This window comes from Lutjanus erythropterus, chromosome 18, assembly GCF_056507025.1.
Source record: "Lutjanus erythropterus isolate fLutEry1 chromosome 18, fLutEry1.hap2, whole genome shotgun sequence".
In the NCBI taxonomy this organism is placed as follows: Eukaryota; Metazoa; Chordata; class Actinopteri; order Lutjaniformes; family Lutjanidae; genus Lutjanus; species Lutjanus erythropterus.
Genome location: NC_139334.1, coordinates 20077501 through 20095567, shown reverse-complemented (window position 1 = coordinate 20095567; position 18067 = coordinate 20077501). Strand labels below are relative to the sequence as shown.

At 38.5% G+C, this 18067-nt stretch overlaps 2 protein-coding genes across 3 annotated transcripts in view; both read left to right on the top strand.

Annotated features, from left to right (window-relative positions):
* The first annotated feature begins 2104 nt into the window (after positions 1-2104).
* On the top strand, positions 2105-9746 carry yju2 (YJU2 splicing factor homolog). The gene is made up of 8 exons (XM_084742262.1): positions 2105-2400; positions 2626-2726; positions 4379-4523; positions 4695-4829; positions 4913-5094; positions 5844-5994; positions 8839-9010; positions 9252-9746. The coding sequence occupies exons 1-8, from the start codon at positions 2377-2379 to the stop codon at positions 9371-9373; spliced, it is 1032 nt and encodes a 343-aa protein (XP_084598388.1). The 5' UTR covers positions 2105-2376; the 3' UTR covers positions 9374-9746.
* A 2059-nt stretch (positions 9747-11805) lies between these two features.
* The window catches only part of shda (Src homology 2 domain containing transforming protein D, a), an 11010-nt gene continuing 4748 nt past the window's right edge, over positions 11806-18067 (top strand). For both annotated transcript variants that reach the window (XM_084742836.1, XM_084742835.1), the window contains exons 1-6: positions 11806-11995; positions 13541-13790; positions 13937-14038; positions 14217-14379; positions 15723-15983; positions 16079-16253. In XM_084742836.1, the coding sequence (XP_084598962.1) occupies positions 13545-13790; positions 13937-14038; positions 14217-14379; positions 15723-15983; positions 16079-16253 (947 nt within the window). In that variant the 5' untranslated portion in view covers positions 11806-11995; positions 13541-13544. The remainder of the gene's footprint in view (positions 11996-13540; positions 13791-13936; positions 14039-14216; positions 14380-15722; positions 15984-16078; positions 16254-18067) is intronic.

The following is an 18067-nucleotide window of genomic DNA, read 5'->3' as shown; positions in this document are numbered from 1 at the left end:
ATATCAAAATGATTCACAATGATTCAACCGCTCAAATTATCAGTTGTTCAGATTTTTTTCATTGTGGCTGTGAGATGAGTAACACCGGTATTACCAGAATTAAAAAAGCTTCATGCAAAAATAAAAAAAATATACATCACGACATTTAAAACCAAAAAAAAAGTCCACTGCACTTCCTCCAATGACCTCTTTAGCCATGAAGAACTACAGAGGGTTAGTGAATTACTTCAAAATAAAAGCATTTTGTGTAACAGTAACACCACTGATGATTTTGGATATTATTATTATTATTATTATTATTATTATTATTATTATTATTATTATTATTATTATTATTATTATTATTATTATTATTACTATGCAAGAACAGTCTTTATTTATTAAATGTATATAATTAATGTGAATATTAGGTCAACTTAAAGGATTTTGGTGTCTGAAAAAGTAAATTAAGTATGTATAATGACCAAAATGTTAGAGGAATATTCATTTTCATTAGCCATCCAAACAGCTTGGTAGGAATATTGTCTTTTTTCAGAGTAAGGGTAAAAACGAGAATATTGTGTGCATTTAAATGAAGTCAGGATTTCCTTGGTATTGGATCAGGTAATTTACTACAGGTTAGTCTCTGTTTAGCGTTGTAGTTTTTTGCTCTGTTTTTGTTCTTTTGAGTCTTTTCAATGTGTCAAATACTTTTCCTTTTGAATTTTTATTATTTGGTTCAGTCTAAAAGGGTTTCTGGCACACAAACACAAGCAGGGCCCAAGACCAGCTGGCTGAGGGGGCTTCTCTCCCTTCTTCTCTGACTCACTGATGAGTCATTTTAATGTGTCAGAATCAGTCTGAGACCTCACGACACAAAGCCATCACTGAATTGTCAAATCCATCACAGAAAGGACATTGCACACTGTTAGGTTTGATCTAAAACATAGGCTGTTCTTAACTACTGGTTGTAAACACAACCCTTTTTGTCTCCCATGTTTTTCTGCTAATCTATTCTGCCTCTCACACCTCCTGTCACCTCTGTTCAATAAAGCTAAAATCAGACCTGCAGGTTAACCCACACTGACACCAATCTGTAATCGGGATCCAATTTCCTCTTGTGGGAATAACCTTAACCACCCCCTAAGCGATGTAAATGCATGTGTAGCTGGCAGGCTTATTGTTTAAACACCGACCCTGTTAGAGAGTCCATGTCACTGACAATTCACGTCACCCCTGAGAGGCCACTCCTCCGGGTCAATCACAAGCTCCTCCACAGAAAAGGAGACCAGACAGCAAAAGGAGGGGAAAGCCTGCAACTCACTCAGGCTGAGTAAAAGCAGTGGGAAAAATATATCTTATAAGGTCTGGTTTGGGGGTGTTTGACAGACTACTCATGTGCATTTGTATATGTGCAATTTAGAGAAAATTTATGGGCAATTTAGAGCCACCAATTAAGCTGTGAACCTGCATGTCTTTCAACAGTGGGAGGATGTCAGAGTACCTGGAGAGAACCCATGGAGACACGAGGTGAACGTGCAAACTCCACACAGAAAAGCCCTGCTCCAGCCAGCTCAAGGATACTAAGATTTCATTTTCAAAGCAGCTAGCAAACTATTTTGAAACTGTTTTTATTGAGAGTGTTTCATAAACCAGTCAGTTTGTACTCCACAGACTGTTCTCATCATTACTCTCTCAAATATTTTTACAAATATTTAAGCTCAAACTACAGAAAAAAAAGAAAAAGTACAAGACAAAATAAAATATTTAAACTGACAAAAACAAAGAAACAAGCAAACAATACAAAAGAAAAAAATAGCTATATTTTAACAGATTTGGCACAGCTCCCTTGGCTCTCTGTAAATATGGGTATCTTGCTTTGTTTTTCAAAGCATTTTGTAAACTATCTCCCCTGTAATTTTCAGTATTCGTCTGATTATATCCTTGTTTTACTTTATTATGTTGTGGTTGATGTCTTCAGGATTTTTGTCGGTAGTCCTACTCACTTCTTCCACAGGGGGGCAGCAGCATATTTTTCAGTACGTCAAAACTAAATGAAACAACAGGAAGCTGTCATTTGTAGAAAGAAACCCCAGGCCCGCGAGAGATCTCGCGGTAGTGAAAATTTAGTCCAAACCACGATCATTCCTAAACCGGATGTTTTTGTCCCCAAATTTGCACAAATCTCAAACACGGCGGTGTCACATTATAAAACAATTAGTTTCCATAATCTAGACATTTTAAAACAATGTGTACAAATCTCGCGAGAGTTTTGCAAATCGATGGTTCCCTTTTACACACCACCCCGGAAGTTTAGTATACTGCCATGCTGAGCTAGTTTGAGTCCTTCAAGTATTTCGTGTCTCTCTGTACGTTGGGTTTCCAGGAAAAGCAACAATGTCCGAAAGAAAAGTGTTGAATGTAAGTATGTGGACGCTACGGTGCGCGTCTGTTAGCACCGTTTAAAACGATTAGCCGTAGCGCATGAGCTATTAGAGAAACTAAGCATGCTAACCTTAGCTTCGAAGCTAATGTTGGTATTAGTATATTTTGTGATAGCTAAGACTTCTTTGTTGTTGTTATTAAGTTTTTATTACGATCGTTACTGTTAGTTTCAGCTCACATCTGTGTTTTGTTCCTCCACAGAAATACTACCCCCCGGATTTTGATCCGTCTAAAATCCCAAAACTTAAACTCCCCAAAGATCGTCAATATGTGGTCAGATTGATGGCTCCATTCAATATGAGGTAACGTTATGTCTGTTTTATCCGTGTATGTCAGTGTGTTTCAAACACTCTGCTATTTTCTTTTATTGCCACTCAATAACAGAGGTTGTAGTTGTCATTACAGGGTTAAAAGAGTTGTTTTCAATGCTCAAATATAAACAATGTGATGCAGTTATCACGTAAACATTAGGGATCTCAGGGCTGCCAGTAATCTGCATGCCTAGTATCATATATGAACTGAAAAGTGGTTCAGAGATGATGATGGAGGCACCTCTATTCTTGATTGTTTGAGAAAATAAGCTTCCATTAACGTTGTCTGTCCAGTACAGAAAACAAGTGAGGACAAAGATGGTGAGTTGGGTGAAGCAGTTCTTCGATTATCTAAATGTCATCCACAATTGTGTGTTAGTCACCCATTTTCACTTTTAAAACCTAATCTGAACATGCTGACCATGGTGTGGCATTAACAGTGGTCCATGGCCACAAAAAGTGGCCATCAAATATTCCATGTAGGTCCGACACTGTTGCAGTTCTACAAACATCCTGATTCGTTCACACCTTTTAGTTCAGCATTGTGTGAAAACAGTAAATAGTACTCTTCCTCACATGTTAGATATGTCGGGGCTACTAAGGTGTGGGTTTACTGAGCCTACCTAAGCTGCTACCGTGATCCTTACAGAAGAACCAGCAACAAAAAGGGAAACTATGAAAAAAAAACAAAGGGGCAATGAAAATTTTGGAGTGTCTGGAATATAACGCATGCAAGGACGTAATGTACTGCAGTGCATACCGCCAGTTTACTCAACTAGCTGACAGGTCTAGCACGTTCTTCACTGAAAACAGTGTCTTCAGGAAACACCACACCACAAGTCATAGGAAATGTGGACAACACAAGCGTCACAGTTAAGGAAGGTTGTGTTACATTGCCTTTTCTGTATTAACATAAGTTTGCATTCGGACCACCAAAAATGTACTTTAGCCACCAAACACAGAGATTTAGTTCCATGGGACCAGTGCTTTAAAATATTAATGCCTATCCTTGTTAAGTCATGTTGTTTCTGTGGTTTGGACACCAGTGTAAATATACAGATGAAATTTTTAATAAGGTTTCCTTAAATTTTTAAAAGAATTGTGATCAAGAATAAACTTGTCCACTTACCAGCGGACAAACTATGTAATTTGAACTACTTATAAATGATATCAAAGATGTCCTTGGCATTTTTGTACAAACATTTCATGTTTCTCTTTAGTCAATATGTACAGAGACTCTAATATATCTGTGACAATTGGTCAGTAATCAGCCGTGGTCATCGGTTTATCTCTAATTCTGGATCTAGTTTTAAACATCTAGTATAGTGAAGGGAGGTTGCACTAGGTGGTATTTTGGCTTTGACATTTTTTTTGTTTATTTGTACTTCAGTGTAATAACATGGGAAATATTCTTTATATAAAAAACTAATCTAGTAAATGCTCCTGTAGAGCTCTCTTGATAAATGGATAATGTTTTATTTCAGATTGTCGCTGACTGGCTTGTTTCATTTGAAGGCAAAAACTGTTTTTTTTTTATTTTTTACTTTGGTTGTAGGACCAGGGCTCCTCTTATTAACAAAGGCCTCTGTAAATGAGTCATGAGACTGTGGTGTCATCAGTGTTGCTTCTTTGCATGTTTGCAGGTGTAAAACATGTGGCGAGTACATCTACAAGGGGAAGAAGTTCAATGCCCGCAAAGAAACCGTTCAGAATGAGCTTTACATGGGACTGCCCATCTTCCGCTTCTACATCAAATGTACTCGATGTCTCGCTGAGATTACCTTTAAGGTAAGAATATTGAATATTCTGATCATCACAGTGATATTTAGTGAAATGAGACAAAAACAAGAGCTCTAAAGATAAAAATACAAATATGTCTTTGCTATTTTCTGAAAGATATCTTCAGCCCTCAGCATTAGGCATAAAAATATTTCTCTCGCTTTCATGTTGTGACTACAGACCGACCCAGAGAACACAGACTACGCAATGGAACATGGAGCAACGCGAAACTTCCAGGCTGAGAAACTGATTGAGGAGGAGGAGAAGAGGATCCAACAGGAGAGGGAGGAAGAGGAACTGAACAACCCCATGAAGGTCAGTGTTTAAATATCATGCACTTTTATTATATTAACTGACCGTAGGAACGAAGAGTTAATGACTTCCCAATCCTCTGCCAGGTGTTGGAGAACCGAACAAAGGATTCCAAGATGGAGATGGAGGTTCTGGAGAACCTGCAGGAGCTGAAGGAGCTGAACCAGAGGCAGGCTCAGGTGGACTTTGAGGGAATGATCGACCGGTACAGAGAGCTGGAGAAGATGGAGAGGGAAAGGGAGAAAGAGGAGGATGAGCGGGAGACAAAGTAAGTGAAGTAGATAAAGGGTAAATAAACAGAGGTATTTTTTAACTTTAAAGGGATACTATTATTTAATGTGAGGTTGTATTAGATGTTTATTGTGTGTTTGCTGTATTTTGACAACTTTACTTTGCCATCAGAAAGCATTTTCTAACCTGAAACCACAGTTATATAGGACAGATATTGCTCTCGCCAAAGCAACCACAATCAGTAATTTACCTCACAGAACACAGGAGTTGCTGTCTACTGCTGAATCTATATGTTAGTTTGCATAATTGTGTGAGTTTGGTGAATCCAAACTACCCTTTTAAAACACTGAAGTCATACAGTAACACAAGCAAAGGCAGCAGTAGACCAGTGACTGCTGTGTTTTGTGAGGTAAAATTACTGATTTTACCCGAGGAGTATTGTTGGATTAAATAACAGCGGTTTCACATCCAAAACAGCTGTCTGACAACAAGGTAAAGTGATGAAAATATTCTAAATATAATGTACCCTTAAACTGATGTTATTTTTTTTTTAAGTGGACCTTACTCAGCTGGCTGAAATACGTTCTGCAGCTGACAGCAGTTCATTGCTTAGCCTCCGTGCTGCTGCTCCTCTACCCAACAATAAATGATCCAAACTATTATCCCATTAATCTAAGCTTTAAGCCTTTATTTGTCATGTGTATTATTTTTGGTAATCAGTGTGAACTCTGAGCAATATTCATCAAAAACCCAATTAAATCTGAATGCGTTAAATCTGTTTCTCAGAGAGATGTTGGATCGAGCCCTCGTGAAAAGACTCAGAGACTCCGACTCTGACTCAGAGAAGGAAGAGGAGAGCAGCAGCTCCAGGTCAAATAAATCCAGCACAGACAAACCAACAGACATCCTCACCACTGACAAACCCACAGAGGCACAGGTACGTATCATCTCTCACATTTAGCAAATTGTGTGTCTTACTCAGTGCCTTGTCGTGATGGACAGATGAAGCGTTATGAAGGTTTGGGGCCTCGGGGCCTCAGACTCAGCAAACACAGTGACACCTGGTGGTTTGTAAAACTTATAGCAGGCGATCAAACTGGGGCTGAAGCACCACCACACCTCGCTGATTTTAATAGTTTTGGTCACATGTGTGCTATAAAAGTCCAAGAGGCCTGCATGTTATTAAATCTGAACATTTTGGTTCAGAAGTGATACATTAAAGCTTCAACTTGTAACATTTCCTTATTAAAAAGTCAAAAAATGTTACATTTTGTTGAGTTGTATACTTACATTATATCAAATGTTTCCAACAATGTTCAAACCCAAAGAAATCTGTAATTTAGTCAAGGTAATGGTACATTTCCTACTAGTTGCTTTAATTTCTGGGAAAACACAGGATACATCATATACACGGGGTTCTCGTGAGTGCTAGAAATCGTTGAAAACTCTTGAATCTTAACATTGTGTTTTCAGGGTTTGAAAAAGTGCCAGGGTTTTGAATAAAGTACTTGAAATTGTAATTGCATGACTTATAATAAGTCAGTCTCTGACTAAAGAGTTTGCTTTTTAGATAAAGACATAAAAGAGAGAATCTAATTGCTTTTGCCTTTTGAACAAAATGAAGACCGCTCCGTTCGAGCCTTTCTTGGCGCTCTGCACGTGTGGCTGCGCTTATTGTAATCTGTCAGTGTTTTTTGACATGTGCCCTCTTAATGGAACAGCAAGTGGGAAGCTAACAGACGACAACATGTCAGGAGGTTGTTCTTTCAATGATAATGAAAAGGAAAAATGGAAACCGTTTCATTGAAATTGAAGTTTTTTGACTAGTTTTTGTTTAGTTTATTGGCTCCATGTTATATATGCCAAGTCTACTTACAGACAGATGACACACTTTAAAACCTGAAACTTTGTCACATTTTCTTTTTTTGTCACCAGTCTGTAGAAATGTATCTCAAAACATAATTTTGGTTGTTTAGAGAACAATGACATCTGATTTAATGTGATGAAGAAATGACATAGGGCCTAATCATTTTGAGTATATATAAAACATATCATTTACACAGCTGTAAGGTGCTGGAAAAAGTTAAAAATGCTTGAATAGGCTTGAATTAGACTTTGGAAAAGGTTTAGGAACCCTGGATATATCAAAGACTGTGGAAGAAAGTCAGCAAACGTGACTAAACATAACATGACACATAATTGCATCATGTCATCCATGACCAGTTCTGCTCATGGATGAGTCATGTCAGATAGCCTGATGAGATCATGAGGTAGCGCATCTATGTCTTTTGTTATTGTTTTGATGTGACCTACATATACTGTGTTTAAATAAAGATGTTAGTGTGCAACATGTTGCTGTAAAAATAATTATGCATTGTCCAACAAGCCTATCTGTAAAATAATTTTGCCATCAAAATCCCACTAATGTCCAAACCACAGTTTAGCTTTAAAACTTTCAAAACCACACCCCTGTGGCTCGGTTGGTGGAGCGTGCGCACCATGTGTTGGGGCTGTCAGTCGTCTGCAGCGGCTGCCAGTTCGATTCCTGCCTGTGGCCCATTTGTTGCGTGTCGTCCCCTCTCTCTCTCTCTGCCCCTTTTCCTGCCATATCTTCAGCTGTCCTATCTCAGTAAAGGCAAAAGGCCCCAAAAATTAGCACCAGTGACATTTGAAGCTTCGGTCATTATCAGTCATGTGATATTCTTCATTCGACACAAGCTCCAGCACAACGGATTGAAACACCGAGCTTCAGAGGAGTGAAACAAGCTTCGGAGCTTCAGTATCTTCCGCCTATTTCTAATGCGTTGAAATTGATTTCAAATGACATTTGCCAAGTGTTGCTAAATTGTAAATTTGAGGTTTTAAAGTTTCAATCCTGCAACTCTTCATCTAGCAGCTCGTTGTGCTCACTCTGGCTTCTCTCTCTTGTTCCTGTAATTTTCAAAATGATCTTCTTTCAAGTGGTGCCTGAAAACTGAAAAGAGCCATTTCTTGTTTTGTAGACATATTTTTGCTAGACTATCGCTGTCGGTGCTAACCTTGGTGGTAGATGTGTTGCATTTCCAGTAACTGTTTCACCGTAAAAGTTCCCCTGTGGTTCACCAGTTGAACACTTTTAATATGAACTAGCAGCAGGATGAAAGGCTGGATTTGCATTAGCAGTAAGTATGTAACTTCAGGAGAATGAGAAATAAACAGTGAGACTGACGTTAATGTTGCAAAATTACAAACAGTAATGTTGGATTGCATGAAAGGTTTCCTTTAAATCTCACATGGGAATGATAGACATCACTACTAACAATGAAATCTGTGATATTACGGAAAACACGCTGAACAAATTTAATGAAAACCGTATTTTTGTAACCTTAAAATGCTTGTGTGGTTATGGAAGAGTATTAGAGCCAGGCACAGGCATTTTACCTCAAAATGCAAAATAAAGAAAATCTTGCTCCTCTCATTTTGTTTCCTTATGCCTGGCCCTATTACTCTTCTGTATGTTTTTAATAAAGGAATGTGTCCTTTATTGTCGCCACACAAAAAGATCAAACCTTTGCAGGATGAGTAACATACCATGCAGGTAACCTTTTTTTCCTTATATGGTGTAGGACTTTGATAAGATACAATATGTTAAGTTTTAATGGCATGGTATTGCAGCATTATGATAAATTAAAGTGTTAAAATGCAGTCCAAAGTGTAAAATGTCTTTAAAAAGTCCCTCTAACAGAAATGCAAATACCAAAAAAAACAATCATGGATTGTCTCATGCTGTGTGTTTCTACAGGGAACTTCAGCTGGAGGAGTGAAGAGGGCCAAGGTGGAGAGCTGGGAGAAGAGTGTGGGGACGCTGGGCGGTGGAGGAGCGCTAGGGTCTCTGGTTGTGCGAAAGAAACCAGCAGCGACTGTCAGCAAGCCCAGTCCAGTGGCGACCACTGCTGCTCCTTCATCACAAACAGGTAACAACACCAGGATCTTTTACTGTTTATATGAAAGCCTTGTACAGCCTGACTCTTCTGAACTCTTAGACATTAGTTCATTTCATTCATTTAATCTCTCAACAAACATTTGTCCTTTGTGTCTTCATGAGAAAATTAGATTTTTGTACGCTTAGGCTTTCTATTTTCTTTGTCTTTGCTGCTTTTTCACGTCCTTCGCTATGATTTTGAAGTCACAGTCATTGTATGTCCTGTGTTTCAGATTCAAAAGCGTCTACGGCTGCCTCTAACAAAGCCTCTGCACCTGTCACCGCACAAAACGGTTCATCATCTCTCAGCCTGCTGGGGGCGTATTCAGACAGTGACAGCAATGACAGCGAATGAAAGGAAGATGAAGATGCTTGGGGATGGATTTTAGTGACTGACACAGAAATTGTATACATGATGGAAAAAGGAATTTAATGAGAGGAACTTTTTGTAACGCAGCACAAAAATCAAAGTCATCTGTAGACCAGTTTGTGGGTCTGTCCTGCAAAGACTGATAATAAGTCAATGTGCTGATGGCAGGAATTATATTGTCTGCTGGCGAAACTCAGTGAAACATAAATCATTCCTCAGCTGGTTCCACCTGTTGCTACTGAGAGTTTAATCCAGAAAAATTGCTAATGTTTGAATATTTGTGATGCAAATTTGCCCTGGGAAAATATCAAGTGTATATTTTTGTGTTTATTAAAATTTGTTTTTACTTCAACTATAATCCTTGACATGTTTTGACATCTTGGACCGCCTGTCTTTATGTATTAACCTATAAATGTTAAAGGGACAGTTCACCCCAAAATGTGTCTCTTTCCAAAAATCATGACCTGGTCAGTCAAAATAATCCACGAGCCTTTTTAAAACGCTTCCACTCATACACACAAAAAAATCTAGATGGATAAACAGCAGTACAGGTCAGGGGGAAAATATGTATTTTTGGTTTTTGGGTTAACTGCATGCCGTGCAGCAAAGGGCCACATGCAAGAGTTTTTATTTTATATAACTGTTAATATTTGCGTTAACCCTATAATGTCTTGTTCTGTTATCAGAAGCTCTCTTGCAGTTTAGGGATTATATAAACTAGATCTTCTGTTTTAGCGGTGTCCTTCAAGACTTATATTGCACTGAGAAGACTTCAAAAGACTTAAAGGGATTGCTCACCCAAAAATCTTTTTTTTTTTCCTCCTGTAGTGCTCATACATGTAGATTGTTACGGTGTGAGCTGCAGAGTTTTGAAATATCAGCTGTAGAGATGTCTGCCTTCTCTCTAGTGTAATTGAACCGGGTGGCACTTGGCTTGCAGAGCTCAAAATGCCAAAACAAAAAGAAAAACATTTAAAATGATGACATGGAAGTACTCACATCAATATCTGTGGATTATTTTGAGTGATCATTGGATCGTGATTTCTTGAAAGAGGCAGCATAGCATGGCATACAGGCCAGGACGAAAAATATCTATTTTTGAATTTGAGGTGAACAGTCTCTTCAACATAAGATTATACATTATTAATGTTTACATTAACACTGTCATGCCCTTTTACGTTGCAGCTAAGTGGTTTTATGAACTATATCTTCTGTTTTAGCTGTGCCCTCAAAAATCCGAATTGCACTGAAAAGACCTAATAAATAGCTCTGGCCATCATTATCTACCTGTTTGGCATCATGTCAACAGGGCTATTTTTTTCTCAGAGTTACATAATCTAACACTGGTTTGGTTTAAATAATAAATGTTGCTGCTTAACACATCTTAAAGGGGCAGTTCACCCCCAAAATTAAAAATACATGTTTTTCCCCTGGCCTATAGTGCTGTTTGGGAGATATCAGCCATAGATATTTCTACCTCCTCTCATATATAATGGGGCTAAATGGCACAAGTAATGTGATGCTCCAAGCACCAAAAAAATCTATTTGAAAAATTCTAAAGCAGTGTCTCTTTGCTTAAATCCTGACCTGGTTGCTCAAAATAATCCACAGACTTTGTTGTGAGCAGTTTCATATAGGATCGACTTTCTTTCTGCAGTAGAATCTACTGGAACTACTAGTTTCTTTCTACTAGAAAAAACGACAAAGTCTGAATTTTCTTGAATTACTAGGTCATGATTTCTGGAAAGAGACACTGGTTTTGAATTATTCGAATTTATTTGTTTGGCCCTTGGAGACACACAGAACTTGTGCCATTTAGTCACATTATGTTAGAGAGAAGACGCTAAAATGTCCTAGATTGTTTTGGCCTGTTAAATCAGCTTACATGAATTTATCTCTCATTTATAAAGTTTTAAGTTGTGGATGTGTTTTCAATAAAGTGTCAAGATAATACAGGGTGTGGAAAAGGCAGTAAAGATGTCCAGGAATATTCATTTATACACAAATGAACTTTTCCCAGAATTTATTGATCAATACTTATTGTGTTTTGGGTTGCAATGGTCTGTCAGTTTTAAAAAGCGGGTCCCTAGGAAAAAAGTTTGGAAAACACTGATATAGAGAATATCCATATAATACACAATATAGTATACTATAATACACTACAGATATGTAGTCGTGTGCAAAGTTGAGGGCTTTTTTAAATGATAGATTAAATCATATATATTATATTATCATATAAATAATTGAATTTTTCACAATACCGGAGCTGCATCTGTGAGACAAAGGATTCTATCTGTGCATTTAGCAGCAGTCATAATGCTCACTTTGTTGAGTTTTAAATGTCGGCCGACCAAAAACACGTCTCCGTGTTCCCCTTTAAACCAGTACGCTGTGCCAGTGAGTGTTGTGTCTGTGTGGAGACAGTCTGCTCCTCAGTCTGGTCTGGTCCAGCTAACATTAGCTGACTGACCTGCTTGGCTCCGAAAGCTGGACGGATTTCACGGATAACAGTGTTTTATTTTTAGGCCTGATAACGCCGAACGAAACGCTGGATGGTAACCTGGAGGACATAACTGGAACGGGAAGCCGTCAATGCCAAGAAAGAGGGTGAGATTTAAAGAAGTAACGTTAGCAGTTAGTTACGTTAACGGCTGGCGATGTTAGCTAACTTGGCTAACTTAGCTTTGGCAGATTTACAGAGCGGTCACAATCAATTGTACGACATACGTGACTTTAACCTTTTACTTTTTTAAAGAAATAACATAACAGTAATATTGGCCAACTATTTAGCTCGGTGCTGATAGTTTTGAAGGAAATATTTTCTTTAATCTATTGTTGTGAATAAGTGATTGATTGAAATCCTCTTATTTACCCTCTAATGCTAACTAGCTATTGTCATTGGTTCCAGTGATTTGCTGACTTAGCATGCAGGCTAGCTTTTATGCCTGTTGACAAAACCTACTTTAAGCTTCACTTCATCAATGTTAACCTTACAAAGCTGGAAAAAATGATCTTCACTGGACCTGTTGATTTATATCAACACCTTTTTTCCTCAGGGCATAGTCAGTTCCTCAGGGGATTTAACAACTCAGCCAAGTTCATTTGAGCTAACATAAACAAAAAACTCATGGTGATTAGTGGTCTGCTTTACTTGAAAGACTTAATGCATAGACACATTTACAACAGTTTCCCCATTTGGCTGCTTAATGCGTTACTTTTTCTCAGTGATACATATACAACCTAATGTCAGCAACTTTATTTCTTGGTCCATTCACCCATAAGAATTCAGTGATCCCCAGATGAGAAATATTTGTGTTTAATAGCAGCACAAGAAACAGTCAAAAGAGGAAAGAAACTAAACTATTTAAAGGGACAGTTCACCTCAAAAGCGAAACCATATTTTTTTTTTCAAACTGCAATGATTAGTCAATTAATCAAATATTTGATAGCAAAGAAAATTAGCTGCAAGCTATCATGATTTTGAATCAGTTGATTTCAAAATTGTTAAAGTTCGCTGATTCCACTATCCAAAATGTAATATGTCTTCATTATTGTTATGCCAGCAAATGAAGAGTCCTGGGATTTGAGTAGCACAATTAATTGCAAATGCAATAAAATATCCAAATCAATCAACCAGTCACAGTACCAGAACCAAATCTCATTTTTTTTGAAAAAGGAAAAATGTATGAGAAAACAGCCTCATGACATGCTGTAGTGGTGCATAGATGACCTGGCCTAAAAATCTTGTTCTCCAGATGAAAGAAAACATGTTTGATTGGTACAGACCTCAATAAATTTCACATAATCATAGTTTTAATAGTTGTTGTTTTTCTTTCCATGAACATGAAAATTGTAATGCAAAATGTATAATTCCCACTAAAAGCATTGCATATTGAAATTGCATTGTCAGTCAAAATAATTGCAATAGGGCTTTTTTACCAAATCATGCAGCTGTAGTTGTGAAGTTTTTATATTCGAAAGAAGGTAGACATCTGTATGGCAGATATCTCCCAAATTCGTACATCGTGACCGAAATGTTAAAAATGAATAAATAACAAAAATGGAATCAAACTAACTTTCTTTTTGACCAGTCAACTCAACATTGTGCCATCCTATTTTTTTTAAACAGTCTGTATGTCACCTCATTCCCAGATCCATGGCAAAGTGGCTGAAGGACTACCTGAACTTTGGCACCAGGCGTGACCCTCCACAGCCCCCGAGGCCAGATTACAGTGAGAGTGAGATTTTGAGGGCCTACAGAGCTCAAAAGGAGCTGGATTTCGAGGACCCGTATCAGCACTCTGATAAGGAGCACCAGAATGGCTGTTTCAGCCCCTGTAGTGCCACAGTGAGCCTTCCCTCTTTCCCTGCATTTGGTTCAGTGCTGCCTAATGGCGTGGAGGTAAGATGTGCATATTTTTGCATGTTTTATTCTAAGGCAAGTACGGTGTCTTGATTGATAAATAATTCTTGATCTCCCATTGGCATTGATTATTGAGGTGACTTAAATCAACATTAAATGTTTTGTTTACATGTGTTGCGTTCCAGGTAAAAGTGGTGTCTCCCAAGCACAGACTAATTAAAGTGGACTCTCAGGAGTTTGGCCGCTGTAAAGTCCCCCTGAGTCCTGTGACTGTTCAAGAAGAACCTGTACGAACCGTTTACTGTTTTCTACCTAATTTTTTCTCAGCACTTCTCCCATATATTCTCAATCCTTTGTTTTCTCTTCATCTCATTTTCTTCCTCTTTTTTTCCCCCTCACATACAGACTTATCTTTCCACCTCTCATATTAAAGAGATGCTCTTTGTTTCTGCTCTTCCTGCCAAGGTTGTTCCCTCAGCCCCAGCAGCGTCGGACGCTGACACAGACTACTCTGACCCATTTGATGTACGTCCAGACCCAAGAGGCAGACCAAACTGGGAGCCCAAATCTGCACCAACAGACTGCTGCAGCTACATGGAGCCATTTGAGGCCCAACGGATCATCTCAGGTTAGTTATCAGACCTTTTATTCTCACCAGGCAGTAGCACATACACTTAACACCTACCATCAGTTGCTGGCCCTTTTGCCTTATAAAGTCAAAGTATTGTAAACTGAATAATCCTTTGTGAGGATGTCACAAGAACAGATACTAAGATGCCAAATCGGTGTGACAGTACTCGTTTTTATAAACTACCACCTGGGATGCACTTCTTTTTGGCCTGACAGGGACAGCATATAAACTTCCAAGCGTTTTAGTCTGCCTTTAAATATCAAAGGCAGAAGAAGAAGAACACTGCTCCTCCTCAACTCAGCAAAAAGAAAAACAGTAGACAAGAGTCGATATGGAAGCACTTCAAACACAGTGTTTCAGTTTTCATGTAACAAAAGTGTTCAAGTTGTTGTCCTTGTCCAGACTTACACAATACAGTTATTTTTGTTGGAGACAGCTGATACTGATACTGCAATATTAGGAATGGCTAAGCGCTAAAGGCTACTGTACGAAGGCTAACATAATGTAACTATAGATTGCAGCAGCAAGGTACCCTCCTGACTCATGACCGTTGACCAGTTTGTGTCATGAAAATGTAATGCTGTGTTTTAAATATTTCCAGAATAATAGTCTGTCGCCATGTCAGCAAATTAAATTACTGCTTGCACTGAGAATTCAGCATATATACACATATATATGTATGTATGTATAATATTCAAAACTGAGCTGCAGAAATCACTTTTGAACACTTGTTAACAGGCTATCCCCCTTTGTCTTTTGTCCTAGAAGCTCAGCTTTTCACTTTATGTGACAAAGAAAAATAACAATGGCTGAATTTTATTATTTGTTTCTTTTTACCATGATAGGGAATTAACCAGTACTGTTATCAACAACTAAATTTCTGGTATTGTGATATCCCTCATCCTGTGCACTCGACATTACATTAATGTTCACTATACACTTGAATGCTTGACTATTTTACATATCTTCAGTTAGTTAAATGACAAGGTGCCATCTAGTACATACTGCCCTCTGTATGCAGCTGGCAGTATACCAACGAGATTCATTTTTCATCCTGACTAGAGACTGGAAGGATATGAATCAGCATCGTCTGGCCAACAGCCAGCACTTCTACAATAAATTCTGTTTCCCTTTATGGGAATTTAGGGTGGAGAATTGACTGAATATCACAAAATAGAAAACAGACAAGGATATAAAACACTTGCTCAACATATTTTACTTTCAGTGCTCCAACTTGTAATTTTCTGGCTCCATATTTTCAGTTTTAGGCAAATTTTGATAAACAGAGTCACACTCTGAACTCTGTGGAAAGTCATTTACTGTCTGTGGTTATTGTGTAGAACTGCAGCACAGCATGATGACTAACAGGTCTGGGGCTGGAGATGGCAGCCAGTTATATGATAACCCTTACGAGGAGAGGACTCGTCACCACCACCACCGAGCTGCTCCACCAGCACAACAACCGATTCAGAGGGTGGAGGGGGGACTTGCCCTCATAGACAGCAGGGAGAGCCGGCTGCCTCAGGATGACGAGAGGCCGGCTGACGAATACGACCAACCCTGGGAGTGGAAGAAAGACAACATCTCTAAAGCTCTAGCAGGTAAACTGGCATTCTCAGTACATACATTTGAAATGTGTCTTGAATTTGTTTTTGTTTTTTTGTTTAAACCGCTGTGTCTTTCTGCCTGGCCACAGTTCAGTTTGAAGGAGCAGAACGGGAGCGCTCACGAGCGCAGACAGAGCAGACCAGGCTCACCAAGTCAGGCACTACATCGACCACAGCGGAATCAACTACGCTCCGTCTGGTTGGCGATACTCCTCCTCTCCTGGGAGAGAGAGTGGATCCACATATGCCGCTAGAGAGACAAGTGTAAGTGGGCATTAAAAGAAACTACCAGTGTTTCAAATAGTTTTTCTGATGTCATTGGAGAGCTGTGATCACATTTGCACAACTTTCAATACCAAATTGCTGACTCACTTGATAATTTCCATACTGACATCCTGCTGTTTGTAAATAGAATACCATGAAATAAATTTCAAATCAACAAAAATAACAGACCAGATAAACAGTATTAGGAGAGTCGTAGTGCACAAATAAATTGTACAAATTAAATCAAAGGCTTTTGCAACAAAACCTTGTTTGAGAGCAACTAATCACATCAGCACCACAGTGATCAAGAAGCTGATACAGCAGTGATACAGTCTGGGGCTTTTATTTTGAAGGGTACAAACAGAAGGAGTAATAGTGGGATGAGGTGTGATTGATTCTGTGTTGAGTTAATAATAGTTGGCGTCTTGTTCAGGTGCCGGAGCCTTTGTGTAATATGGTGCACATGGCTGAGTTTTGCTGTTCGGTGTAGTGTCCTGGCCACTTCCCAGGTTGTTTTTGTATGTACGATAATTTTTGTTAAAATATAGCCATTTTAAAGTCGCAGTTCGGTATTGCTCTAATTTGCATCTGGCAGCACTGGTCAGCAGCAACTGTGGCCACTCAACAAGAAAGCACGAGTTAAGAAAATATCTCTGGCAGCAGTATTTTGTTAAAAAAACAAATTTTTTTTTTCACCATACTGAGTGTGACACAGGAAATATGTGGCAGGATGTTTTTCACCCCCACTGGGATGAATTGGATTTTAAAGGTTTATTAACAAATTGACACTTGAGCATACAGAGGGGATTACATTACAGTCAGATGTTGATCAAAACAAAATGTCCAGTTTAATTTCTTTTGGGATTTTGTTGTATTTTCTCCAGTTGTGTTTAATTCACCCATTTGTGTCCCCAAGATCTACTCTGTTTTTATTAGTTTTACAATGACTCCTTTGGTGAATGGAGAAGTACAAGAAAATAACATTTCCGTTGCTATCATCCTGACTTTTCACATTCAGTGTTAGTTATTGAGCTGTTTCCTGGCATTAGTGAAATTAAAGGAAGATGACTTTTACTAGGACAGCAGTTGCTTCATATGCGATTGCCTTGTTTACATTAATCACCATGTTCACTTCCCAGAATGATAAAATGCCAACACTGTTAGAAAATTGAAAAAAGTGAAAGTCAGCATTACAGATTCAAACTGAATTTAATCATAAGCTTTTTTGCACTGCTGAAGACCAAACATAGGTGTAGACACATTGCAGTGCACACATTTCTCTGTTGCTATTTTCATTAACGTATGTAGTTAGTTATGTAAGACAATGATGCCAATCTTAAAAGGAAAAATCACCTCTTTTTGTGTGGACGTTCATGATAAATGTAGTCAATTGAAGCAAAATAATCAATTAGCTGATTGACATAAAATAATCACCAACTATTCTGATAATCAGTGCATTGATTAAGTAATTTTTCATGCAAAAAAGGCAGATAATGCTGCTTTCAGCCTCTAAAATATTGGAAAAAATTATTCGTGGACTTAGGGATGGATGGATGATGTGTAATTACAAATTAACTTGTAACCCGCTGTGTCTTCATCATCCCCAGAGTGAGAGTCCAGCACATCACATCGGTAACTTTACTGTATTCCCGGTCGTCAAACCAGCCTCCCAACAGTCTCCGTGGTCCCAGTCCAATAGAACCGCTAGCTAACTAAAGCAGCTACAGCACAGTTAACAGTAGTGCACTTGTGTCGACAGGCGATGGAGTTACAAGAGAAAAGGTCTGGGACTGACAAAATAAGCTATTTAAAAA